The following is a 27,260-nucleotide window of genomic DNA, read 5'->3' on the forward strand; positions in this document are numbered from 1 at the left end:
GAGAAGAGAATAAAAGGTGAGGAATATCCAGAGCTGGCCTCAGCACTGCAGAAAAACAAAGTAATACTGGTAGAAATACCTACATCAGGGATCTGAACTGAATATCTGAGGATGGCTTTTTGACCCATTGGTGTTTCAGAAACCAGGCTGTTATTACCCATGTGAGGTTGTTACTGCATGGGAGTGGGAAATTTTTCAGATTGTGTCTCTGAAAACCCAGCAGCACAGACATGGTTTCCATCCTTACCTCCTGCCAGAGGGGCTCTGAACTGAAGGGGCTCTGTCTAGGCAGCCATAACCATTTGATCCTGAACATTTTGGTATGTAACAGTTATGGGTTGTAAACCCACTGTTAAACTACTGTGGAGAAAGTTCTTTTGCTTAAAAAACATTGCAAAATCATGTGCTACCAATACATAATATAGGTGCTATACTTTTAACAGAAACACAACTTATTTTGCTCTAAACTTCTGGTCTGCTTCTAAGATAGGCTTAGGTGCTGCTTTAAAATACAGACATTTAATCCCATCTCAGCAATATGTTGAGAATGACAGTTGAACTAGAAATTTTAAGTTTTATCTACCATGGTAATTTCCAAGAGCTGTTGAATGCACCTGTCTAATTCCATAGTGATCCAGCTGATGTTCCCTAGCAGGAGCACATTTACCCTGACAGCTTGGTCTTGGAGAAGCTGGTGCAGACAGCCCAACATTCTTTGAGCCACCACTGATCTAATTCACTAGATTTGATAATGGGCCTTTACCTCCCATTACTGAGGAAACTGGACATTTTCACAGCGGTTATTTTATACTTGCTCTTTTATGGAGGCATCAAAACAGCTCAGTATGATCTATTTAATCTCTTCCAGACTGAAATATGAATCACAGAGATATTTTAAAACTAAAGTTCATTGTATGATGCCACATTTTTATTGTAATTGTGGACACAATGAAGACAGAGAGAAAAAACAGAATATGTACTGACTCAAGTTCATTAGTAAAGTTAGAGTTTTATTTTTTTTTTTAAAGCAGCCTCCAGATGTTAGTAGGAAAAACAATTCTCAAATGACAGTTCATGTCACCAGTATTTTCTTAATTTGGTCATATTGATACAGCTTTATTTTTCATGTAATGGTAATAATACCCACATAATAATGGAGTGTTTCTTTGAAAGAAAATTCTCCCTGTCATCAAACTTAAAGGCTTCCTTTGAAGAATCAGGATACTTTCAGCTGCTGGTAAAAGCACCTGCTGAACAATCCCTATAGTAAGAAATATTATTGAAGTGGAGAAAATCTAGGTTTCTGCAAACTATTTTTCCCATGTCACGCTACTTTATCATAGCTTAAGTATATTGCAGTCAGATTTGGTTGGTGCTTTATATTAAACATAATGTATTTGTAATCTAGTTTGCATAGGTAGAAAACTGTAGAGAAATGTCTTTATAGTTTAAGGCAAATGAAGATATACATTTACATTCTACTGTTTTCCCATTCTCAACATATTTTGAATGTGGGTTTTGATGATTGTTTCTGGAAATAATTAGTCCATTAATTGTCACTTTTTTTTAAACTATGTGAGAAGAAAATATTTTCAGTTTTATGGTACTTGCAGCACATTAGACTGAAATAGATGCCACAACTATTTTAGCCTAAGAGCTGAAAATTATGCCAAAATTCGATTTCATATAAATTAAAAGTTTGGATATTACATAACTCCATTGGAGACCTAGAATATGAAGAAAATGCTGGAACTAGTGTCAAAAAACATGAAATACTGGACCTGCACAATTTTAAAAATAGTTTAAATGAAATGTCCTGACCAGCATGTACATTTGTAGGCAATAGTACTGTAGCAAGGCACTAATCAGCTAAGTACCATAATCCTCCTTATAGGGTAAATTCTTACTTGACCTCCAGCTATATACAGCACATGGTAACAGCATTAAACTATAACACTCCTCTCATGCTCTCAATATTCCCATTGGGTCAGCTCTCTGACTTGAATTGCTGTTATTTCAGATACTAAACTTTTTTTTTTTTTTTCCTAGATGCCTTTTATTTTATAAGTGCATTTTGGTGGAAGGGAAGGGTTTGTAAAATACATATCTAAAAAACTGTGTCTCAAAATTAAGAGACCGTTTCTAGGATTTCAGTGAACCTAGAGGATTAAATGAAAGCGCTAGCGAGAACAGAAATTGATGTATTCCCATGAACCCGAGGCTTCCTGCTTCCCAGATGTGCAGTGGCTGATCAAAAGGTAAAGCAGGGAAGAAGCAGAATGTGTTGTGTGAAAACAATGTCTAATGCTCAGCATTTCTTGTTCTTCTGGGGGATGATTAGGGAGATGTTTTTTACTTTTAGTAAAAAGCTCAATGGAAGTACTGAAAAACTTTTTCTTGTGCTTCAGATGTATGTGAATATTATCTTTAACAAAATCTTTTGCTTCCCTGTAGTTTAGTTTTTTAAATGGCATTCTATCTTCTGTGACAAAAATAAGACTTGAAACATTATATTTCTTTTATTAAAAATAGATATATGTAGAATTTTGAAATGTTCTTTTATTCTATATTATTTATACTTTTTAGTAACAGTTCAGTATTATATTTACTCATTCTTATGTTAGTGTTTCTGTGACCTACTAGTCTTTTAACACCATGTGTTTTAAACTAATTTGAATCCTGCTGTTAGACAGCTGTTAATTGATTCCACCCTTCTGCAAATGCTTTCTGTAGTGTCAGTATTGATGCAGATAACAAGAATGCCTATTCTTACAAATTACTCTTGAAAACAGTTTGATCAATTTGCTGTTTATCATCTTTTTTTGAGAAAAAAAATTTACTGAAAGAAAAGGTGCAAATGTTGGTTGTTTATTAAGTGGCAATAATTAACAAAATATTAATTATGAAAATGTTCAGAAGCAGAAATAAAGAAGAATCTTAACATGTTTAACATATTAGGGTAAGCATTCATCAATACATCTAAAGGGACACTCAGTAAAATATAGTTGTTTTATTTCTCAGTTTGCAGTTCTCTAAAATCATATTATATCATTTAAGGGCTGCTGAAATACTCAGGCAAAATAAAGGAAGACAAAATAATTTCTGCTGTTAGTCCAGTTTTCTTATCTGATATTTTTGATTTAAGTAAAAAAAAGTGAAAAAATGTATTGCCTAAATATTTGTAGATTAGCAATTGATACTTACAAACACCTCTTTTGTTCAGCTTTTTCTTCCATGTTGTAACTCTTTTCCTCATCTAAATCAAAATCAACCCTGGTGCAATACTGATTTTTTTCTGAATTATTTGTATAGAATAAAAACATATTGGTTCATATGTCTGTGCAATCATGTCAAGTTCAAAGTGAAATTGTTATCCGTGATGACTTTAATTATATTAACATTTTGTTACTACAGATTTCCTTTAATTCTGTTGATTCAAGCCTGCAGTCAGTGAATTCATATTTTCAGATAAAATCTATTAGAGACCAGCATCTGCTCTACCAGTCTCATGCTTTAGTAAATTTACTAATGATCATTGCATACTTAATTCATATTCTTTAGAGATATTTAGCTGGAATATCTACTAATGGTTCAAAGTACGGTTTCTTAAAAATAAAATTGCAAGACATGGATAAAATGAGGAATGAAATATTGTCTCACATGAGCTTTATCTAGTGGATTCCTTAGATATATGAGTGTTAGATGTACTTCAGAACAATTTTTAAAAAAACACATTGGTCAAATGCAATAAACACATTTTCTCTTTATCAAAATAGGCTGTTTAATTTACTTGTGAATTGTGTACTGGTTGCTTGCATTCTTCATCTCTTTTTGAGGGGCTGAGAAACTAAGGAGAGGGGAACTGACAAATCATAAATTTAATCTAGTATAAAACTAGACAGCTTAGAGGAGCTGTAAAGAGAGATCTTGGTGAAAACTACTTAGAAGTCAAAAAAATCCCTCTTTTTTTCAATAAGGGAGGCATAGCTGCTTTGAAGAATGTGCAGAATGAATTCTGCACAGTATGACTCAGCAAAAGCAGAAGTTATAAGCAGAGAATGAAGAGTTAAAGCGTTGCCAGCTAGCCTGTTAAAACCACTGCCAAAAGTTTTGCAGATTTTTCAGTATGGCAAAGGAAGTCTGTGGAAATGATTTCCTAAATGAGAGAGTAGAACCTTGTGAAAGGCAGCAGACTTTAAAGTTGCACAGCAAGTTTCTGGGCTCATTGCTCTTGTGGGGTTTGGGTGCAAGGTGCAGAGTGTGCCCAGCTCAGCTCCTGGCAGCTGGGAGCTCTTTGCCAAGGGGCTTTATCTGCTCCCTGTCATCCTTGCCTGAAAATAAGTGCCTTGACTGTTGAGTACAACACATAGAAATGCAAAGTTTCAAGTAGTAGAAGTATTCTAAAATGCTCACTCAGGGACCAACAAAAGGAGTTTCCCTGACATGAGCCATATAGTAAAGGAGAGATGAAGCTGTGTTCAGTGTATTTGATGAGGTCTCTAACAAGGAGCCCTGTATCTTGCATGGGTTTTGTGACAAAATTCTGGTGGAAAATGTCAATTTTTACCTTCTCTGAATTATTCTTGGATGTATTGAAAGGATCACATTTTGAATTAAGCAAAATTACAGTATGTGTAGGATAAATATTTGCAATTTCAGTTTTCCATTCAACTTTAATTGTTGATAATTTATAGGAAAAAGAGAACAAAATTTTAAAGTATTCTTTAGTAAATTATAATTGGGTCTTACAAGTAGATGGCAAATATTCAGTTTTCAAGTAGCTGATGACTCAGGCCCACTGAGACCATTCTTTAATTGACCCAAATTATCATTTTTTAATTGACCCAAATACATTATTCTAGTATTAGTATTATTAGTAGTATTATTAGTATTATTCTGATAAATAATACTCTTTGAGTAAATGCAACTTGATTCAATTAGTCAAACACAACTTTAGAATGATATTTTCATGAAAGTTTTCTACAGTTCAAATGTATATTCTATTAGTCTGAGAAAAAGATTATTAGCAAGAGGGTCTGACATCTAGTTTTGACAATGATATAAATACTTTACATATCACTATGCTTTTTAATGTCTCTGACTTCTGAAATGTGAGGGATACTTAATTTTTAAAATTTCCTTTTCTATGATACATTTGGGCCAATTTTCTAAAAACCTAAATCAAAGCAGAAGAGTGCTTTCTCTTTAAGGAAGAATACAAATGAATGTCAAAGACTTTCAAGATATTTAGTTCCATTAGGGAAATCACAGCTATCAAAGTTGAATAGCTGTCTTATATTCTTCTATTTTAAATACTTAGTTCTATTGTAATGTGGGGGAGTTGAATAATTTAACTTTATGAGCAGGAGTACAGTTTACAGTCAAGTTATTTGCTTTTCCATAATATTAGTGATGTCTGTAGTGCACTGTAAATAAGTTTTCCATCAGTGTAGGATTATGGGTTGTGTATTAAAAGACCAAATGTCATGTATTGATAAATTACAATTAAAAAAATATGCAGTAATAAGTTGGAAAAAGTATGTTTCATATTCTGAATCTGAAAAAAAATAACATTTATAGAATGTGCCTGACAGAGATTTTTGCAGGTTCTAGGATTTTTAAACCATAATAGAGATTTTATTTCATGGTTGTTTCAAACAAATAGCAATCACAATGACCTGGAGGGTTTTTCACAAAAGGTGTGATAACCTTTTCAGAAAAGTGGTAATCCTTCTGGCAAGAGATATATAGCGCTTAGTTCACCTGGCAGCTGGAGGGTGCATAGCACACCCGTAAAGTTCACTTTGCTTTTGATGTTCCAGGGAAGTCCTGGAAAGGAGTGGTATATCCAGCTGGAGGTGCTTGATGTAAGGGTTTTATTAAGGTCTCTTTAAGGTAGTTAATGGTGAGAAATGGATTAGACAGGTGCTCATGAAGGTGAGTGAGAATTAGCTAGTGATCTAAAAATAGCAGCAGATTTTTTAATAGTAGGGACAGGCCATAAGTTTTCATCAGTACTAGTTCCCTCCTACTGTGATTTCATAACTCTGATTTAAAATGTATAGCATTCATTGTACAATTCTGTATATAGCAGGCATATTTAAAATTAAAGAGTAGTTGAATATTAATGGGGGGGCTAATTGTGCTGTGATGATCAGTAAAGAGAATGACAGACTTTAATACCAAAGGTCTGGTAACTGCAGGGCAGGATGAGCCCTTTCCTGACAGGAGGTTTCTGGCTGATCAGGTGTACAGGTAGAGTTAATTTATTTCAGATGGACAGGAATATAACTTCTGGTTAGTTCAGTAACTTCAGTACTGAAGTTAGATGATGTCAACAGAAATGAAATTAATTAGAAAGGGGATTTGATAATGTCAGCCAACATAGGCTAGAAATGAAATTAGTCACTTTTTTCTATTAGCTGCTTTCTCTCAAGAAAAGCACTATATTTTCAGGTAGGTTCTTTTTCTTGCACGTGCCTTATGCAGGGCAACTCTATGAAGCTTTTTCATTTATGAAAGATTGGAGTAGATTGAGGACCCAGCTGTTCCTCACGTTACTGTCAGCTATAGATGATTTCCTATATTTGTCTTAAATGGAGGAAGGAAAATGACAGTTTGTAGTAAGTGTAGCACACAAGGTTATAAAATGTTTGTGCAAGTGGTATAAAAATATAATGCTAAATCAACACATCTGCTTCTCATTAACATAGTTAATGCTAGAAATGTTAGTAAGTCATGTGCCAGTTTATCTGATGATGTGTTTCCTTAATAGAAACATATTTTCCTCAACAAGTCTACTATAATGTTTTTAATTGTACAGAAATCCATCCTTTTTATCTCACTCAGCCTTCCCCCCATGACTTTATAGCTGTAAGGTTACAGAAGAGGATTGCATCCATATGAGGACACTGTGACATGGAGTGATATATTAATTTATTTATATTTATACACACACGTGTTTTGTATATGTGTATATAATCTTCTGTTTGTAGCTAAACCAATTCTTACTGTTGTGTTGTTTGTACTGCTGTAGATACAAGTATGTAGATCAGTTTAATACTGAAGCAAGTGTGCACTCAGACTGCTCCAAGGCACACATGAGATTTATCAAACCAGAATCTGTATGGCTTTGTGTGTTACACCATTCAAACTGGAGTTGATTTATAAACCATACATTCTAGAATGTTTTAATGCTTTGGAGGATCAGATTGATGAAAAAAAATGTGAGTCTGAAGACACATGGCACGTAGGTTATATAGACTGAGAATATGTAGTGTGAGTATTTACCAGTATGTGTACATTTCATGTGTGCACATATTTGTCTCAGTCTTGCAGTGAGATTTACATGAATGGATGAATTCCTGTATCTACTGAGTGCAGATTTCTCCTATATGGGGGGACACAACTGGGATGGGGAAGTTATGCACACTTTTTCTATAGCCATGACAGAAATTTTCAGGGATTGGGTAATTTACTATTGGAACAAGTTATTTTGGGATGTGGCATGATTTTCATCATCTGAAGTATTTAAGTGAAAAATATTTATCTTCCTTAAAGCATTTCTGCATCTAATCTCTATTGTCTTAACGAAGCTTCTATGTTCCTGCAGACTGTCGACATTTGGGTAGTTCTCTTGTTCTAATTGTCCCTTCCCGTTGGCCATCCTGGTTTTAGCCTTATGAAACTGTTCATGTCACATTAGAGCAATCCAATTTGAGTCGCCAGTAGCAGAATTTATAGAGATCTTTTGGTTATAATTTCTGCTGGTACTGATGCCACTGAAACAAGACAGGATATTTTAGCTTTACCGTAAGCAAATAGGCATCTGCATGATGCTTATAGAACTTGTCATGCTTCACATGAAGAGTTTCATTTTTTCAAGATTGAATTAGTTTTCTCATTTGCAGATGTCATTGCAAAGCTAAAGTACTTTACTATTTACAAGGCAATACTGGGTCCAGATCTTCCAAGCACAGTTTAATAATTCTGTATGGTACCTAAGACAGTACAGGATGCCAGTTTGCCAGTCACCCCACATGCCACACACACTCTGCACTGACAGTTGTGGTTTTCCCTTGCTGAGCAGAGACTGCATTTCCTTTCTGGCTGTGGAAAGAATGTTTTCTCTCCTATCAGATATCAGAGCCTTTCATACTTTCCTGGACACCAAGAAGAACCTCTTTCTCCACTGAGTTTAAGTGTTTCTTTTCTTCTTTTGGGACAATTGTGACAACAACAGGGCTTTGTATTTGCTTGCCTTTTTTTCCTGTCCTAAACACTAGGCAGGATCTCCTGCCTAGTTGCTGCTTGCAAGGCTGTCCTTCAGAATCAGTGGTCATTTTGTGAGAGTAGAAAACATTTCAAAAGGAATCTTAATAATAAAGGTAGAATTAAATGTAAGAAGGAAGGACTAACAACACAAAAATAGCTTTTCATTTGTATTTTTATTACTTAAAGTTTGAGCTGGTCTGCCTTATCCCAGAGAAGGCCCACCTCTCACTCTGTTTTATCTAGGATCTTTGCTCCAGTTTCCTGAAGGTAACTTCTTCAGATCCATATAGTGTGAAGAGCCAAGTATGAATCAGCATGTGTCTGGAAAGAAGCATTTTACATGCTTATTACCCTGTAAGGATTGATGAAGGCAAGATTTGAGGATCCAGTTTGTTTTTCTTCCTATTTAACTGATCCCTTCTAATCACATAGTAAACCATGTTGTGTCAAACAGAAAACATGACATTCATTATATGTTTCAGATATGCCCTTTATGAAAGTATTACATATAAATGAATCACATGCTTCAATCTATCATTTGTCAGTGTCAGGAGAGAGTATTTGTTAACTCCTTTTCCACCTTCCTCTGAAGCTTCGGTAGTTGTCTATAGCTAGATGGTGCCAATGACATCAGAGTCAATGCTTTATGTGGCACAGGAACTCTCTTCTGGTATTTGTATTGCTCAAATGCTTGGACTAATACTGCAGCCATCCCTATAGAGATGGGAGGATTATTTTCTATAGTCAGACAGCACTATGAAATCTCCCTTCACTACACAAAAATGTGGTTTGTTTTCTGAATCTTTGTCTCTTTTCTGCCCTTGGCACACAATGGAGTTTTGTAGGAACTGAAATGTGTGTTTTTGAGCAATAACAGCTGCTAAAAGAGTAAACTAACTCAATGATCCTTCTAGCCCTAATTTTCTTGGTGATTTTAAATCTCTATGAAATAGAAGTATATGGTCAAGTTATATTGTTGTAAAATTATTACAAAGGATTATAAAATTTTGGTACTTGTAAAGCTGTCATAACTACAAAGTAGCCTAAGTATTTTTATTCTATATTTTATAAAGTCATATTAGCATTTTTCCTTCAAAGCTGTTTTTTATTCAAACTGTGCACCATAAGCAGATTTATAGCGTGACATGCTTTTTCTAATTTTGTACAAAAATGTGAAAGCACATTCACCAAGAAACACAATGAATGGATTCTTTTTCCATCAGCTGGGCATTTTATCTCTTAACTAGCATTAACTCTATATTTGTGCTACATAAAATGTTGACAGAGTTCTCTTTCTGCTTTCTTGCCACGATTATTTAGGAAAAGAAGCCCTTCAATATCAAGAGAACAGAGCAGAAGATACGACCAGAGGGACGAGAGAGACGAATATTCACAGTATGCTACATCAGACAGTGCGATGCCCAGGTCACCATCAGATTATTCAGATAGGCGGTCACAGCGTGGGCCCCAGTTATACGAAGAGCCTGAACTGGGTGATTATAGAGATTCCAACAGAAGGAGCCGCAGGCGCTCCAAGGAGTATCCGGTAGAAGAAGAAGATGCACAAAGCAGGGAAGAATATGAAAGGCAAAGGAGGGAAGAGGAATACCAGGCACGATACCGAAGTGATCCTAATTTGGCTCGTTATCCAGTCAAGCCACAGCCATATGAGGAGCAAATGCGTATCCACGCCGAAGTGTCCCGAGCACGGCACGAACGGAGACACAGCGATGTCTCACTGGCAAATACAGAGCTGGAAGATTCACGGATGTCCATGCTCAGGATGGAACGGCCATCAAGACAAAGATCAGTGTCTGAGCGCAGGGCTGCCATGGAAAATCAACGTTCATACTCTATGGAAAGAACTCGAGAGGCTCAGGGACCAAGTCCCAATCGTCAGAGGACCACAAATCATAGCCCTCCTACACCTAGGAGGAGTCCAATTCCTCTGGAAAGACCAGACATGAGGCGCTCTGATTCTTTAAGGAAACAGCACCATTTGGATCCCAGTTCTGCTGTCCGGAAAACAAAACGTGAAAAGATGGAGACCATGTTACGGAATGATTCACTCAGCTCAGACCAGTCTGAGTCCGTCAGACCTCCACCACCAAAGCCCCATAAAACGAAAAAGGGAGGTAAAATGCGCCAGGTTTCATTAAGTAGCTCAGAAGAAGAATTGGCATCCACTCCAGAATATACAAGTTGTGATGATGTAGAGATTGAAAGTGAAAGTGTTAGTGAAAAAGGTAAGATTTCTAAAATTTTGGTTGTTTCAATATATAGATTTGATTTGGTTTCCATTACTTTGGACATTTATTTAAGCTATTTAAATTGATTGCAGCCACACATGTACAGCCCTTCATAGATGACTCAACTTTGTTGTGATGGGAATTGGGAATGTTTTTTTTTCCTGATTTTGTGTTTCATTTGCATAAATGTAATGATTTACTTGGAAAACAACATCACAGCTCCTATAAGTATTTGGCTGAGTTAAAGGAAAAAACCCATGCCTACCGAAAAACCTGTCAATGAAATCTGCAAAGTACCTAAAGCTGGGCTGTCATATAAGGCCATGGTTTCATGTCCATTAACAGCAGATTTACGTGGTCCTGGATCACAGTGAGTGCATATTTGATCTGGATCAAGTGTGGGCGCATGACTGTGTTTTTGTTGAATTAACGAGCACATGATACAGTCCTTATGCCAGTTTCATGCTGTCTGCTGAAGGTTAAAGAATGTCTGATCTGCAAAAAGACCTGTGTGTATCAAGTTAACCCGTTGAAGTTTTGAGACAAATTTAAAATGACTGATGTGGTTTAAACCAATGGAAGTTTCTTTTTCTTGTGGTGCTATGATGATTTTTTGTTTTAGTGCTATTTAGGAGTTACTCTCCAATGTCACAAAGAAAATGAAGATTGATTGAAATTGCTTCCCAGTTTATAAAAAGATAATTTCTATTCTAAATATGCAATTATTGGAGACCATGATTTTAAATTTAATCAAATCAATATTATTAGCTTGCTTGCCTTCTTCTATGTTGTTTTCAAGCTTTTTTTGAGTTATTATTCTTATACCAGCAAGCTTTTATTACTTCTCCTGAATGCTGTTGTGGAAATGGAATAGAAAATTTACTACTATTTATTATTCTTATTAATATTGCTATCAGATTGGTTCTGAAGCAAGTAATTAACTTGAATTTTCATATGTCAATATCTACAACCACGGTCTGATAAGTAAGAAGCAATGATGAGTAGAAAATCTTATACCAACTTTATGGTGTTCATGACTTTGTTCATGGAAGTGACCTTGAGGAAAAAAGGACCAATCAATACATGGGAAGTAGCAACAACATGTTTATTTAAGACAATTCAGTGTAGGAAATGTGGTATACAAGATAATATACAAACAAATGTATTTTTTTGTACACACAAACCATATTCATTTAGGATTATAAAAGCATAGAATCATTTAGGTTGGAAGAGTTCAGCAAGATTATTGATTATTACTAATTTAGCACTTCCATGGCTTCTACCACCTCAATAACCCTTGTGCATGGCTCTCTATCCCTTACCTCCATGGAGACAGCAGAATGAAGGATCCCACCAGCACAGTGTTCCTCAGACATTGGAATGCTGCTGCCTGGTTTATCTTTAACAAGTGTGGTTTTATGCCTTCCCCCTTCAGACCTAGTTTAAAGGTCTTTCCATGAGCCCTGCTAATGTTGGAGAAAATCCCTTTCCCTCTTTTGGGTCAGGTGACCCCCATTTATCAGCAGCAGGCCTAGTGTCATGTAAACTGTAAGCATGATCAAAAACCTGCAAAATTCTGCTGGTGACAGCAGGCTCAGAGTCCAGTACTGTTCTGCTGGATGTCCCTCTCTTCCCTCTCATTTCCTGCAACTGGGACAATAGAGGAGAAGCCCATTTGTACTCCTAATTCCTTAACCTGTCATCCTAAAGCCCTAATGTCTGTCTTTGTTTGCCCTTATTGCTGTTTTGCTGCCTACCTGTAAAATCCATAGTGGCTGAGAGCCTTTCCAAGATAGGAACATTTCCCTTCACAGCTTGGTCTCAGAAATGCACCAGACTTTGTCAAGGAGTGGGTCTGCCCTACATATTGAGCCTTCTGCTCCCTTCAGATGGGAGTTTAAAACACGCTGTATGATTCTAGATTCTGTGTCATAATAATGATCTTACAAAATTTATAGCTTTCACTCAAGTAATTCTGCATTTTAAGTGTCAAAAAAACCCCATTTTTATTGATAACAATAGACAATGTCCTGATTTCTGAGGTAGTGAATGGAGTTAGATATTTGTTATATAAATTAATTTAAAAAGCTTGCAAAGATTTTGCAGGAAAAGTAATGGTTCATACTATGCTTTGTTAATCTTGATTGAATTTCTGACAAAGTAAATACTTTGTCATGACATACAGAGTGTAACTGTGTCAGTGTGGCCTAGTGGTGGCCTGTGGTGGCTGGAGCCAATGTGAAGAATAGCCTTGGTTTTTCATAAAGGACAGCAACTGCTTGAACTAGGGAAAGAAGTTCTGAAAAGAAGCTGACTGAAAGAAGCTGACTGTGTCAGTTCCCAGCCTGTGCTGGGGTCCTGGACTGTAAATGACCATGGATAGTACAGGAAGCCATTCCAGTGGTAACACCTGTACCTGGATCCAGCAGCCCTGGTCACATAATAAAATAATATCCTCAGACCCTCCTACTTCTCTCCTGCTTTTTAACCACTGGAGTGGAATTTTTTGCAAAGAGGGACTGGGACTCCCTGAGCAAGGAAGGCAGACCTGGCTGCATTGACATGAAGGGCTGAGATGGTGTTTGGTGGAATGAGATGTGCTGAGACCATGGATGGGAGCTGACACTGACAGACAAGTTCATTCTTTAGAAGCTCAGGAAACAATGCATGAGAACAGTGTTAAATGGACATAGCTGAGATTACAAATGTGTTTACCTAAAACTTGGGTTGTGCCAGAATTAGACATATTTTCCACAGTGAATTTTGTGTAGGTCTTCACAGACATTGAACTTCTCACTGACACAACTGAACACCAGTTTAACAGATGGCCTCTGCCTTTTTCTGTGAACAGGATGAACCATTCTTTCTTATTGTGTTATTCAAATTTTTCTGAAATTCACAGTATTTTTTCCACATTATGTAAGACACCCTTCTTCACTCTTGCTGTGGATACCAGGCTTCTGGAAATGTGAAGATGCCTCCATTTACAACACTTATTGCCAATCCTAAGATCAGTATAGCAGATAGTTAAAAGCTATATCTCCATGATAGGACCTCCTGCCTGTCTTAGGAAATACACTTTGCAGAGTAAAAAAGTTGCCTATATGTTTTGGACCAAAATATTAAGTATATTGCTATTTTCCTTAACAATGAAAGATCAAAATTGCATAAAATGTTAGAGAAAAACAGTTCTTGGAATGCCAATGTTTTTTATGAAATCATAAATTTTAAGTGACTGTATAGATCCTCCATCACTAAACCCAAGGATTATAATGACATATTTATAAATGTTCGACTGTTCAAATTACCAATTATTTCTCAAAACCATCTCAGTTTACATGGTGCAGTTTGGAGACTCTGAGAAATGTGGCTTATAAAAAGAGAACAGTTGTGATGGTAGTAGATTGTAGTAGACTGAACATTGAACTATGTCACCTACAGAGGTCCAAATAAAGCTGTGTTTTGTGGTGTGCAAGTTAGGCCAACTTTTCTATATTGTATAAGTATCTAAGTATATCTAAGTATTTAAGTATCTTCTGTTGTGAGGGACAGAGTGCTTTTTTATGTTCATGTTCACTTAGATGTTTCTGTTCAATTCTAAGGAATAGGCCTTAGGATAGATTAGAAATGGCCCCCATAATTTGTTAGCCAGCATGAAGCAGATGTGAAGCAGATTGCTACTGGCTAATTCTGTGTGTCCACAGGCTTTACAAGTAAATTTAGAAAATCAAACAGTACCACTGCTCATTCCTTATGGCAATACTGTCACACCTATGTCTGCCAAAGAACCAATCTGAAGAGACTCAGAAAAGCTTGTGATCCCTGGGGTTGTTGTACCCCCACTCAGAACACAGGCGCAAAAGAGGTGACCTGCACTGAAGCATCTGCACCTTCCCTAAACACTTGAGAGTCTTGAAAGACGTACAGATCTTTACAAATCTCTCAAACTCTAGAGATTCAGCAAGAGACAGTCTCTACATGGAAGAAGAGAATTCATTCAAGGAAATCTAGGTGCATGATAGTTCTAAATATTGCCCTAACTTGTTCTAAATGCGAAGTAGGACATAGTAGATTCTGCAGTGACAGTAAACAGTTCAGGCATACACGCATATTGTGCTCCCAGCCACTTTTCAAAGCACCCTGTGAGAGGTATCTGTTTGCACAAATGGTGGCTGACATCTAATGTGGGTGGAATCTGTGGTGGGAAAGCCAAATGTGTTTGTGTTTTGTCAGTTCTTAAATTTAGTGTTTGCTTTCACTCTTACTTTATTAAAACATGATAGCTAGTTAGTTTTTATTATCAAAGCAACTCATATGCATAGAAAGATAGAATCCTTTAGGTTGGAAGAGATCTTTGGGATAAAGTCCAACTGTCAACTTAAGCATGACAAGTTCACCAATAAGCCACTGTCACATCCATGCCTTTTAAATACCTCCAGGAATAGTGAATCAACTAGTTCCATGGGCAGCCTGTTCCCATTCCAGTGTTTGACAACCCTTTTGGGGAAGAATTTTTTCCTTATATCCAGTCTAAATTTCCCCTGCCACACCATGAAGCCATTTCCTCTCATTCTGTTACTTATTACTTTGGAGAGGAGTCCCACACTCAGGTGGCTCCAGCTCCTCTCAGTTGCTGTAGAGGGAGATAAAATTCCCTCATTTCTTTTGGGCTGAAAACCCCCAGCTCTCTCAGCCACTCCTCATAGCTCCAGACCCTTCACCAGCTTTGTTACCCTTCTCTGGACTGGCTCCAGCACCTCAATGTCTGTCTTGTAGTGAGTGGCCCAAAACCAAGCCCAGTATTTAAAGTGCAGTCTCACCAATGCTGAGTTCGGGAGGATGCTCACTACCCTGGTCCTGCTGGACACACTGTTGCTGATACCAGCCAGGATGTGACTGGCCCTCTTAGTCACCTAGGCATGCTGCCAGCTCATTTTCAGCCAGCTGTTCACCAACAACAATACCCCCAACATGTGGTTAGGCTGGAGCAATCTTAAAATATTAAACATCCCTTTGTTGTTGATTGAAAGCTGTGGAGTGCAGGCTGTGTGAGCAGCAATGTGTACTTGCAGGACCAGGTGGAAATATGCTGTTCTTTGTCACTAAACACACTGAAAACAAAAATACATAACCTTGCATATGAACTGCCCTTTTTCATGATGAAATTTTATATATCCTCGTCTCTAGAACAGCCTCCAGGACCTACTTGTTTATTGCAGCTTTGAAACCGATCTGGTAGATATCCAGTTTACTTTTTGATGGAGTATTAGGTCTATTTGTAAACAATATGCTTGTCACAAGTTAGAAAAAAGTATGGTAGTTTATGGTGTGAGGAGCAGAAAGCACATTTTGCTGAGTGCTTCTGCAAGAACAGTGCATGTCTTACATGAGCAGAGATGCCAAGGAAGTGGGATTCCATCACAGCTCTCACTTTTAAATTCAGAGAGATAAAGGACCTGATTTCCATCCTGCTTGTGCCAGTTTCGTACATCTTCAACAACTCTGGCTTCAAAGTTACACTGAGCTAAATTAGATCAGAACGAGGTCATTGTTTCTAAGATGTGTTTCATTCAGGTTAGAGAGTTCCTGAAATTCTAACTTCTCTGGAACAAATTATACTAGAAGGCAGAATTTCAGGACTGAGCTGCTGCAGCTCAAGGAAGAGTCTTTGAATTTTCACGTAGTTTCAGGATAGAAATATCTTACAATTCAAAGTACAAATTTCAAATGATCAAAAGAAGAATAATTAATTATTGAAAATGCTGAAATGTTTGACATGTTCTATTAAAACAAATTTCAGTGAGTGACAAAATTTCTTTTTATTATTTCACTTACTATTGTGTTTTAGGAGATTGTGCTTTGTTTTAATAATTAAATAGTTTTCATAGACACCTCTACCTCTTGTGTAAGGTGAAAGTAACTTAAATATATAAAGAGTTTATGTGGAAATTCAGAACTCTATTATTCAATTTTTAAAGTTTACTCATATGAACTGCCTCTATTTTAAGTGCGAATATAAGAAACATTGAGAAACAAGATATATTACACTTTTCTCTGTATATTTTTAATCAATAAAAAAGTCACTTCTTTGAAAGTACTTCTTACAACATTGACTAAGAAGCACCTATTTAAAAATATTAGTATTGCCTATGATATTTTTAAAAATAAATATTTTTCACTGAACTAGCATGTTTAAAGTTCCAGAAATTTATAATTGTAGAGAACGAAAAAAAAAGTTTTGCCAAACCTCAGTTAAATGCTTCCATGTTCCTTAGGAGATATGAAAGGTTGTGATCTTTTGCAGCATTTAGAGGACTCTACTGTAAAAAATTTAAATTTGCAGTAATTTAAAATATTGGCATAAGACAATAATATCCCTTGTAAAAAAAGCCCTGCCCTTTCCCTATTCTTGGCTGCATGTTCATGTCCTTATTATTGCTCCTGCTGGCAGAAGCATTCAGGCAGGTGCATCAAGCCCGGAAACTTTTGTGGGTAACTCTAACTAGGCAAAAAGATGGCAAATATTAATATCAGAGGCTTCTTTATATAATGATGGTTGTCCTCTAAGATATTAAAATACATGTGGAAAAGACATTGTGTAACTGATTGTGCCTTCTCAGAATCTGAGGATAGACAGGGATTTCCTGAAGTCAGGAAGAAGAAATATTTTCATGTAGCAATCAGAGCATACAGAATATTTTATCATAGCTAAATGAACATGAATAATTTCATAGCACTTCAAACAAAAATGTCTAATTTTCAATTTTATTGATTAAAACCTTGCCTAAATTGCAATCTGAATCTTCTGTAAGCAAATGTACAGGAATGATTAAAACTGTAATACTTTAATCACGTTTCCTTTTACTCTGTGACTTTGCTCCAACTATGGCTAGAGCAGAAAAGTTGTCTGGGCAAAAGATTAACAATCTTCTGAAATGATGCAACAAAAGAACTATGAGTTATTACTAAAGTATTTTAGTGCATTTTTGTACTTATCTATGAATTCAGGTGAGATTGAGTTTATTATTAGTAAAACAACATGATTTTTAATATTTTTTATTTATGGAAAATTTTTATCATTGGAAGCTAGCTTTAGTTTACTTTTTTAACCCTAACTGCAAGATGTAGTTGCCCCTGAAATTTGTGAAAATTTTATATTCAGAAGGTAAAGATTATTCATAGTTGAAACTGTAGACCACTGAATTATATGAGTGACCAATATTAAAAGTATCATAAAAACATTTTTTGTTTTCTCTGCACCCTTCTTTTATGGTTTCCAAATTTAAATGGAAAACAAAAGAAACTTAAGTTATCATTCCCAGATAATTTTTCACTATCCTTTACTATCTTGGCAGGTGAAATATCTGACAAATAAAATCAATAAATATCCATTAACTTTTTAATGAAAAGAAATTTTTGTACAATCATGTCTGGAAAGAGTGTCATCCTATGAAAGTTTCCAGCATAGGTAATTCTTATTTTATTCAGCCTGCTCCACTAATTTTAAACAACTATTTCCATTTAACTAAGTTAGAAATGTTTACTTGCTAAGCAAATCTTGCATCAGGGCAAAGTGCTAATAATTTATACAGTTTTGGCACAGATAAGGCAAAATGACCTACTGCATTCTATGTAAAACCTTTCAGTTCTTTACAGCACCATAATAGAATAATAAGCCATCATGGAGTTCTTATTTTGAAGTTTTCTGAATATTTATGTAAATACTGTGATTTTGTAGTCTGTTTTACAGAGGAATCCCAGCAAACAGAAATAATGACAACACAAAAAGAAAAAAAAAGTAATATCTCCAGAATGCATGAAGTGTGTGTTTTTCAAATTATAATTTTCTTCATACTTTGATGAAATCATTATTACTCTAGTAAAACAAAACACTTAACTCTATCTATCACAGATTAGACTCAATGTCATTTTAGATTCTGTTAGTGCTTTTCTATGGTATATTTAAACTAATCTTGCAGGTAATTTTGTTACTTCTTTAGTTAACTGTAAGAAGCTAAATGGGCCACTGTCAAATAAATGTACTTAAATATTTAAAAAAAATATTTATTTGGGAGTATTTGATCAATTGTATCGTTTTGGTTTTTGGTTTTTCGACATTTTCTGTAAAAACATCTTTCTTGTTCTGCTTTTATTTTTATGTCTATCTTTAAGGACAGGATAATCAGTATGTAAGAAATAGAAAAACCAAAGTGAAGGGGAAATAAGCAGAATGAATTGTACATATATCATTCATGTGAAAACTGCAGCTAAGATGCTCTGTCCTTTAGCCCTGTAGTCCCAAGCTTCCCAAATATGCCATTCAAGACCTGGAGTTACTCACAGAAACTGCTTGAGATTAAACTGAATATTATTGAGGGTGAGACCTGGAAGCATATCCTTGTCAGAGGAAAGCATGTTCTTTCCATCTTTTCACAGTTATCACTCTGTCCAAGCCTTATCCACTGCAATTCACATTCTGGGCTCCAGGAAGAAATATTTGGTGTGAATAGTCTGGGCAAAGTGGCACCAATTTCTGTGTCCTTCTCTGTCTAGCTGAAATTTCAGCTGCAGCTGCTCAGGAGCTGCTGTATAACAGTGAAGGTGTTCTTGTACATCATCATCCTGATGAAGGCACTGGCACAAGTGTGAAGGGTGAGACACTTTGGGCAGTGACAGTGGCAGTCCTACAGAAACCCTTCCTAGTCAGAGGCCTCAGCAGGTGCCAAATGATGTGTGCCTTAAAAATCAGGCCATCAGCCTAGGAACCTGGTTATTGGGTTAGGAATGCAATTTCACCCTATTTCTAGCTAATTTGAAAATTCTAGCCAACTTCTTCCAATAATAATATTCTATTGAAAGTATATTCGAAACCCTATAAATGTGTTTTAAAGTTTTTGCTGTCTGTCATTAATATAAAAAAATCATTAATGCATTTCTTTTGTGATGGTCCACTGATGTTGAAATCCTTATTTTAGGGGCAAGGTATAAAAACATGTAATGTAATGATAATGACATTTATGATAATTAAGAAAATATGAAAGGAAACTGTTTGAAGAGGATTGGGTCATTGCAGTCTATCAAATTTGTGCTCAGTGGTTTTGTTATAAAATTGTGTTGAGAAATTTATTTTGCCTTGGAATACAAAGTATCTCTCTTAAGAGTGAAGTTTTATGGTAACATATATAATAATACTTTTACCTTTTCTACTGAAGTAGTATTATTTTTCATGGAAAGGTTAAAGACTATTGCACAAAGAAAACAGTAATGTTTAGCCCCCATTGCTTTTTCTTGGTTGTAAATCATAACTTTTATTTGCCATAATATATGTGGCTTTGAAATGTGAAAGAATTAAAAAAAATAAATTCTAATTTACTTCAGAAAATATTTCACATAAAATATATCATGATTTTCTGCTAAAATACTGACATCTTATAATATTCAGCTATATGGAGACAAAGCAGGTCTGCAGGCTTTTGGTCCTAACTAGTAGATGAACCTGTTTGGGCATTGAATCTTTACAGAACCATTACAGAACAAAAGAGAAAGGGGAAAATGGAGAAATATCTCAGAAATTTCACTGAGGTCCTCCCAACAAGACTGCCATTACTTGCACTTGCAACCTGGTCCCCTTTGTATAACCCATCAAAATCTTTACATTTCTCAGTGGTTCTTCTCTTCTGTACTGAAAGACAATTTTCAGTTTTCATTTTTTATGTTATATAGGTTTTTTTACCCTTTCCCTCTTTTTTGATGCCATGTAGTTTAGGCAATGATTTGTTTGATCATGCTGTAGCACTTAACAGGCTTTCAGCTTTAAAGATACTTTTAAAAGAGTTTATTTCAGTCAATATTTAACTTGCTAAACTGTCAGAAGTGTTGCGGAAGTCAGGTACATCTGATTTGTTCATTTCACCTCACTGATTAGGACAGTTGTTTCCAATGAATATTTGAGTTGCATTTATGAGCATGGAGAAATGGATTGTGAAAGAAGTGTGTGGTATTGGAGCTTCTGGTTTATGTCTCATTTCTTTCAATAGAAAAGTGAACCTAATAACCTGTATTCATGCAGCACTATATTCCATGTTAAGATATTTTTTGAAATGTGTAAAGGCAGATGAACTGAATGAATATGTGCATAAAAATACCTGTTTCACACAGGTACTGAGGTTTAGACCAGACTGAAGGCATCAATTCTTATGGAAATGTGCTCAGATTGATGGTATTCTGGAGAGATGGTATTCTATGAGAAATAGTTCCAGTGTTCATGCTTTCTGCCTTTTTGAACATTTAGATTATGAATATCTTTTAGGTTCCTAGTTATATAATCTGTTTACTTGGAAAATGTAAATATATGGTCATTAGTTATATAATCTAAATAGAATAAAATAAAAGTTATCATCACAGACCTCCATGACTATTTACTGTTTTGCCTGTTTATAGGCCATTTTCTGTATACACCTACAACAAGGAAAGGCTGAGCTCATGATGCTATGAAAGATGTTTAGATACTACACTTCTTGCTACTTCTAGGAAGTGAATGTATGCATTACATTTCATTGGATTTTATAATTTCTAATAATTTTACCATTTCTGCATATTATCATTTGGTTTTAATTTTTTTCCTAAGTTTAGTTCTGAAAATCTGTTCATGCTGAGAGTTTCTTAAAAATGAGTTCCTTTGAAAAATCTTCATGTTCTGTTTTTATCACACAATTTTACACACTTTAAAAAAGAATATTACAAACCCACCCTTTTTTAAAGCTAGGATATTGATGTGTTGAAGAGATTGAATTTGTTCTTGAAAGCTTCTGACTGAAGAAGGTCATGAGAATTAAATTTGCACTCCAGACTAATATCCCAGCACATTTTAAAGGGCTGATTTTTTTTTTTTTTTTTCCTTCAGGGTACAAAGCATATTTATGAGGCTGAAAGTTCTGGTTTTCTGACATATATGATCCATTGCCTCAAGTCAATCACTATGAACCTTTACAAAATGCAAGGCTGGTCAGTAGTTGAAATCTTCATAGATGTAATTCAGTATTACTAGAGGCAGTGGGAGAAGGTTTTCTGCTGTATGCTTTGTGTGTGTGGTATTGCAAGAAAAATTTAATCTCTTCAAATCCATGAATTTCATTGTAAATATATAAAAATTTCATGGAAACTGAGGCCAGTAGAGTGGGTGAACCAATTTAAGACCCCATAGAAAGCAGAGAAGTCACCAAGTGCAAGTGTCCCACTTTCAGAGACTGATATCACAAGGTTTTATGTTGAAGTGGCTCAATAAGGTGAGCTGTGTCATCTGGAATGAAATCGTCCTATCATCCTCATCCTATCTCATGATTGTTGATCTGGAACAAATCCATCATTTACCTGACTTTTAGTGAGCCATTTTAGTTATGAAACTAAATTGCTACAACAAATGAACACATTCTTTTCGTCTTAATAAGCTGAAGAATTACTATGGCATATCACACCTTTACTGGAACTGGCACAAAAGAGCACAGCCAGACTGCTGGGAGCAGCAAGGAGAAGGGTGAGAGCCATGCCCAGTGACAAAGAGCTGTCAGATAACTCTGCTGCCTCATGGACCACATTTCCACAGAGCAGTAGAAAATAGAATGACTTTCAAGCAGCACTGGCAACATCATAGGCAAAATTGCAAATTATAAAGGGTGATGTGAGAGCTTGGGAGATGACAGAGTAGGTGAGAGCCTCTTGATATTCCTATTTTCCTAAAATTGAAACCACATATCTAAAGATAGGTCTGCACTGCAGCCCAAAACATGACTGCAGCTCATCTTGACAGATGCAAACTAGTTTTAAGGGCAGTAGTGAAAGTGCTGATAGCTGGAGCTGCAGAGTGCTGAGACCCTGGGTAAATATTCACAGGATGAGTGTGTGCTAAGCTGCTGTGCCCATGTCCTTGTTACTACAGAGGCTCTGCTGGTGTACAGACACCCTGTGAGATAAGCAGCTTTTCAACCCTGGCTCTGAAAGAAGATGACTTCTCTAAGCAGTAAGCTTGTGCAAATAAGAATCCTTTATGGCACCTGTGACAGATGAGAACAAGAATCTAGGAGAATGCCAGTACTTTGTGCTACTGCTGTAGGTTAAGTTCACAAAATATTTGGTTGTGGCAAACTTTGTACCAGAAAAATGTAATATCTACTTCATGTTGTGTCCTTTTTAACTAATAGTTTTCTGTAAGACAGAAAAAATGCAGCAAAAATAGATACACATTAAGGCATCTTGGCATGACTCTCATTCAATATTTTCTGAGCTTGAATTTCTGTTGTTCCCTTCTCTTTTTATCTGTGCAAAGTAACTAAAAAGTGGGTGTAAAACATTAGTATTCTGATTTGATAGCATTAATACTAACACCTTCCTTGTGTTCACAGTAGATCAGATGATTAGACAACATTCATTGCAGGGGAAGATAAAAGCTTTATTTTTCAAAAGTGGTAAAGTCTCAGTGTGTCAGTGAAATTCAATGAGGGCACAAAATGTTTAGTCAACACCCTTGTTCTTTTTAAATATCTGGAAAGAGACTTGTACACAGTGTCCTATCTCTGAGTAATTTACATTTGCGTTGTGTGAGTGTGAAATCCCATCACCCTGTGAAGGAACTGGCCTTCAGACTGCACAAATACAGATCACTGAGCATTTTACAGAGCTGTGTGAAGCTGAAGTTCCCTTTTTATTGACAACAGTAAAGCATGCTGTAAGATGAACTATGAAAGTACATTGTAATTTTGTTCCTAATTATAGATAACAGTTACAGGTCACCTGTTTGAAAAAAAAAACAGGTTGTAGCACTGTCTCAGACTTCCTTCTTTGTCTGTAGGTTCTATATCAGTGAGTCTTGGCTGTTCGTGCTGTAGTTTTCCTTGCTGAATTTGTGCTTCAGACTGATTTTTCTTTTTTTTTTTTTAATCCCCTTAACAATTTACAAAATGAAACTCAGTCATTTTGAAGAGTGAATCCACAGGAAGGTGTCTTGTTTTTAACATATGAAAACAATTAAGACCCTAATTTGAAGTGGTGCATCACCTTCCTTCTGAGGGTGTGTATTTTATATCACTAAGAAAACTGACAGGGAGTTTATTTTATGCCTCTGAGCAAAAATCACAATTCACAGAGGCTTAGGAGAGAATTAGTATTGGTTAGTATTGGGTTGCTAATGTCTCTAATGGCTCTGCTGAACTTCTTGAGGGTGCTGTGTATTACTGCAATATATAGGGACTTCCCTAAGAAATTAACTTGTTTTTCTTGCATACTTATAGCCACATGACAGTTTTATCTTTAAGTACTCTGAACCAAGGCAGTAAAGGATTACAAAAAAAGATTATATATATTGTATTCTTGATATGTCTTCTAATTCTGCTGACCTCAGGACTCCTTATGTTAATTGGTGAGAATTCCATTAAATAGTGTTTAGATAATACTCTCTGCAGTTTAATTAAGATCCTTGTTATAAGTTATTTTGACTTGTAAAGTTATTGTTCTTAAAGTAAATTCCTACAGTCAAGATCTCAGGCAGAAGTGCACTAAGATACATTATTAAGTGATTTCTGTGGCAATAACAAACCACAGAAAGTGTCTCTCTTCTATTACATGGTTCTTGTCAGTTTATTGCAATGGGATAAGCAAGCTCAAAAAAACCCAAAACTTCAGGATTTTTATTTTGTGAAACAAATTTCAATAACTTCTTTAGATTTTAATATATTTCCTCATTCTTTTAGCTGCTCTATATTTTTCTGAGTATTTGTTTTTCTTTAGATCTTTCTAGCTGAATGTTTTTTCTCCAATTTTCCTTTGAAAATTCTGATGCTGTAAGAGTAGAAGTTATTAAAGATTTATCTTTGTATGATTGCAGCTAGTACAGTTGCCAAATCTTTTCTAATCATATTTGTCAAGAGGGGTTGTAAATAATTTTCAAATGGATTGTCTAATAGCAAGTGGCAAAAGGAAATTCAGCTCAGTTGTAGAAGATTGATGGGTTTGAATTTTCCCCTGAATCTTAGGCTTTGGATCTGTATTCATTTGTAGATCCTACTTCATGAGGTGTGTTTATTTTATCTGTAACTGGAGTTACATGCACAACAACCCCCAAAAGCTTTGCTGTTCTTGGAGGACAGTGTGGGCAGGGTGTCAAGTGAGTCCTGGTGGATACAGCTGCAGTTCAAGTGCACAGCTGTGACTGGACTGCATCATGCCAACTTGATGTCCTAGTGTCCCCTAGAAATGCAAATACATACTTTTGCCTCTCCAATTTATTCTTTATTAAGGTGAGCCTTGCTGGGGTGCAGAAATATTTTGGTTCCACAAGTATATGCCAAGTAATTGGCATTTTCATTTCCATGCTCCCCCCAAAACTTTCTCACCCCCGCTGGCTCATCAGAAGCCTGGCTAAGCTTGCCTGGATGTCTTAGGAGTGCACAGTAGGTCTTTTTCAAGGCCAGGGATCTGGCCTGTCTGTCAGAGGTTTAAATTTGGTATTACATAGCATAATCCACCAAATGCTTTGGCTGTTACATTCCCTGTAAAAATAAAGCAGATTTTGCTGAACAAGACAGCCCCATCGGATCATGTACTTGCAAACTATTTATTATAAAAACATAAGCATAAAATTGAAGTTGCATTTCTAAATTACAGGCTGAGGAATAGTCAGGAGAGTCCTAATCCTTGAGTGCTGCTTTTAGGTACTATTGCAATAAAACCAATATAGTGCAGTCTAGCACTAACTTGGTCTCCTGACAATGCTTTATTGAGCAGGAGAGCTCTGCTTTAGGACCTGTGGAATGTTTCTGCTGTTTTTTTCTAAACTGTTTTTATAGCTTCACAGAATTTAGGAAGAATAATTACCATTACAACATCTAATACAGCCTGCTATTTATCACAGTCCATTCAGTGACATGCTGTTAATTTGTTATTGGGCTCAATAATTTGTATTACTGAAGAACATCTCGTGCTTGATCAAAGGGCATTTCTTGAAAGGCATCCAGCATTTGTGTGAAGGAGAGATGAGAATCTATGATGTCTCTTAATAGTTCATTTAAATAGATGGTTTCTGTTGTCATTTAAGGTGAGGGTTTACATTCAAAACATTCATCTAGCCTCACATGTGTTTTAAACTTTCATCTTGAAAGATACAGTCTTAATTTTATGCATTCTAAATCATCCTGGTAAAGTCAGTGGTATTAATCTTAAAGTGTAAGTTTATGCATTTGCCAAGACTCTGTGTAAACAGAAGTAGAGAGCAACACTAATAACTATATGTATTCTTGGCTCCTAGGATTGCTGCAAATGGTAAAACTTCATCTCATTAAAACTGAATACATCTTCATTAATAATTTGGAGGACTGAGACTATCTAAAAAAGAAAAAAATCTTAGTTCAGTGCCTAAAGAGGTCTCATAACTGCTCTGCTCTGTTCAGATAGATGTCTTTGCCATCCTTTAATATGAGAAGTTTTGAATTTAAAAGATGTGAAGAAATAAGCAGAACAGATTATACTGTGCTTTAATTATAAAATGAAATTTATGTTTGAGAATATGCATTGCCGTGTGCCTCTCATGAATTGGCTGATTTGTTTTAGGTTTTCAACATAGTCTTCTAGATATTGTGAGCTAACAATCCTGTAAATAGATTAATACTATTTAAAGAAAAATATTAAAACTAGATTAAAGTTTATATAGGAAAAAATCTTCAGAGAAAAGAACAATAGGTCTTATTGGAAGAAAATTTCAAAAACATTTACATTTAGAGTAAATTCTTTCCTACTCTTTAAAATGAAGATCCAAGAAATCAGAAGATAATGGTTATTTCTATCATTACCATTCCAGTAATAAGAGAGAATAAGTTATATAATGTAATAATTTAACTATTTTATTAGAAAAATGTTTAGTGAATTTAAAATCAGTAAGAGGAGGCAGTTCTAAAATTATGAGAAGAAAATAGGCATTCATAAATTAGACTGAAATTATTTATCAAATATTTTTTATATACTTGAAATTGGACATTTACTTGGAATTAATTAATGACTGTTAAAGTTCAATACAATATTTTACTACATCAAATCTAAAAGCTGTATTAATTTGATGAAACAGATAATATTTAAAAGGGAAAAAATGAGATTTATGATAACTGAAGGTCAAATATTGAAGAAAGAAAGTAAAAGAGCTCAATTTCATCATCCTTTTTTTGATTAATGCATTTGTCAAAGAATGAGAAAAGACATGAAGTCTTTTTCCACTGGACTGCAGAAGAATTATTGTTCTTTTAGGTTTCCTTTTCTTCCTCCGCAGTTTTTATTGCTGACCATTGTGACCATTGTGGTATGGGCACCCCTTTGGTCAAGCTGGGGCCAGCTGTCTCAGCTGTGTCCCCTCAGCCTCCTCTCTGCTGTGATGGACTGGGAAGTGGGACAGCAGTCCCCTGACAGCTCTGATGAGGTAAACACTGAGTTCTTAGGATCCTGCTGCAGGCTGATGCCAGGGAGGGTTTGTGCTGAGCCCACAATCCTTCCTGAAAGTGTGAGCAGGTAACACCTGCCTGAAAGAGCACAGGTCGAAATGTTTTGTGAAGGTATTTCTACCTTAATGTACTGGCCACGAGCTAAAGCAAAAAATAAAGTTTACATAAACTATGGATACTCAATAGACTTGGCATCACATGCCCTATGAGGACTTCTAATGTAGAAGTAACATATTGACACTACTAAAATAAATGAAGTATT

General features: G+C 35.7%; 1 protein-coding gene across 3 annotated transcripts in view; it reads left to right on the plus strand.

Annotated features, from left to right (window-relative positions):
• The window catches only part of RIMS2 (regulating synaptic membrane exocytosis 2), a gene marked incomplete at its 5' end in the record, with an annotated part of 445,281 nt that overhangs the window by 179,585 nt on the left and 238,436 nt on the right, over positions 1–27,260 (plus strand). For all 3 annotated transcript variants that reach the window (XM_079301387.1, XM_079301383.1, XM_079301384.1), the window contains one exon: positions 9,595–10,520. In XM_079301387.1, the coding sequence (XP_079157513.1) occupies positions 9,595–10,520 (926 nt within the window). The remainder of the gene's footprint in view (positions 1–9,594; positions 10,521–27,260) is intronic.

Source organism: Erithacus rubecula (assembly GCF_903797595.1).
Source record: "Erithacus rubecula genome assembly, chromosome: 3".
Classification (NCBI taxonomy): domain Eukaryota; kingdom Metazoa; phylum Chordata; class Aves; order Passeriformes; family Muscicapidae; genus Erithacus; species Erithacus rubecula.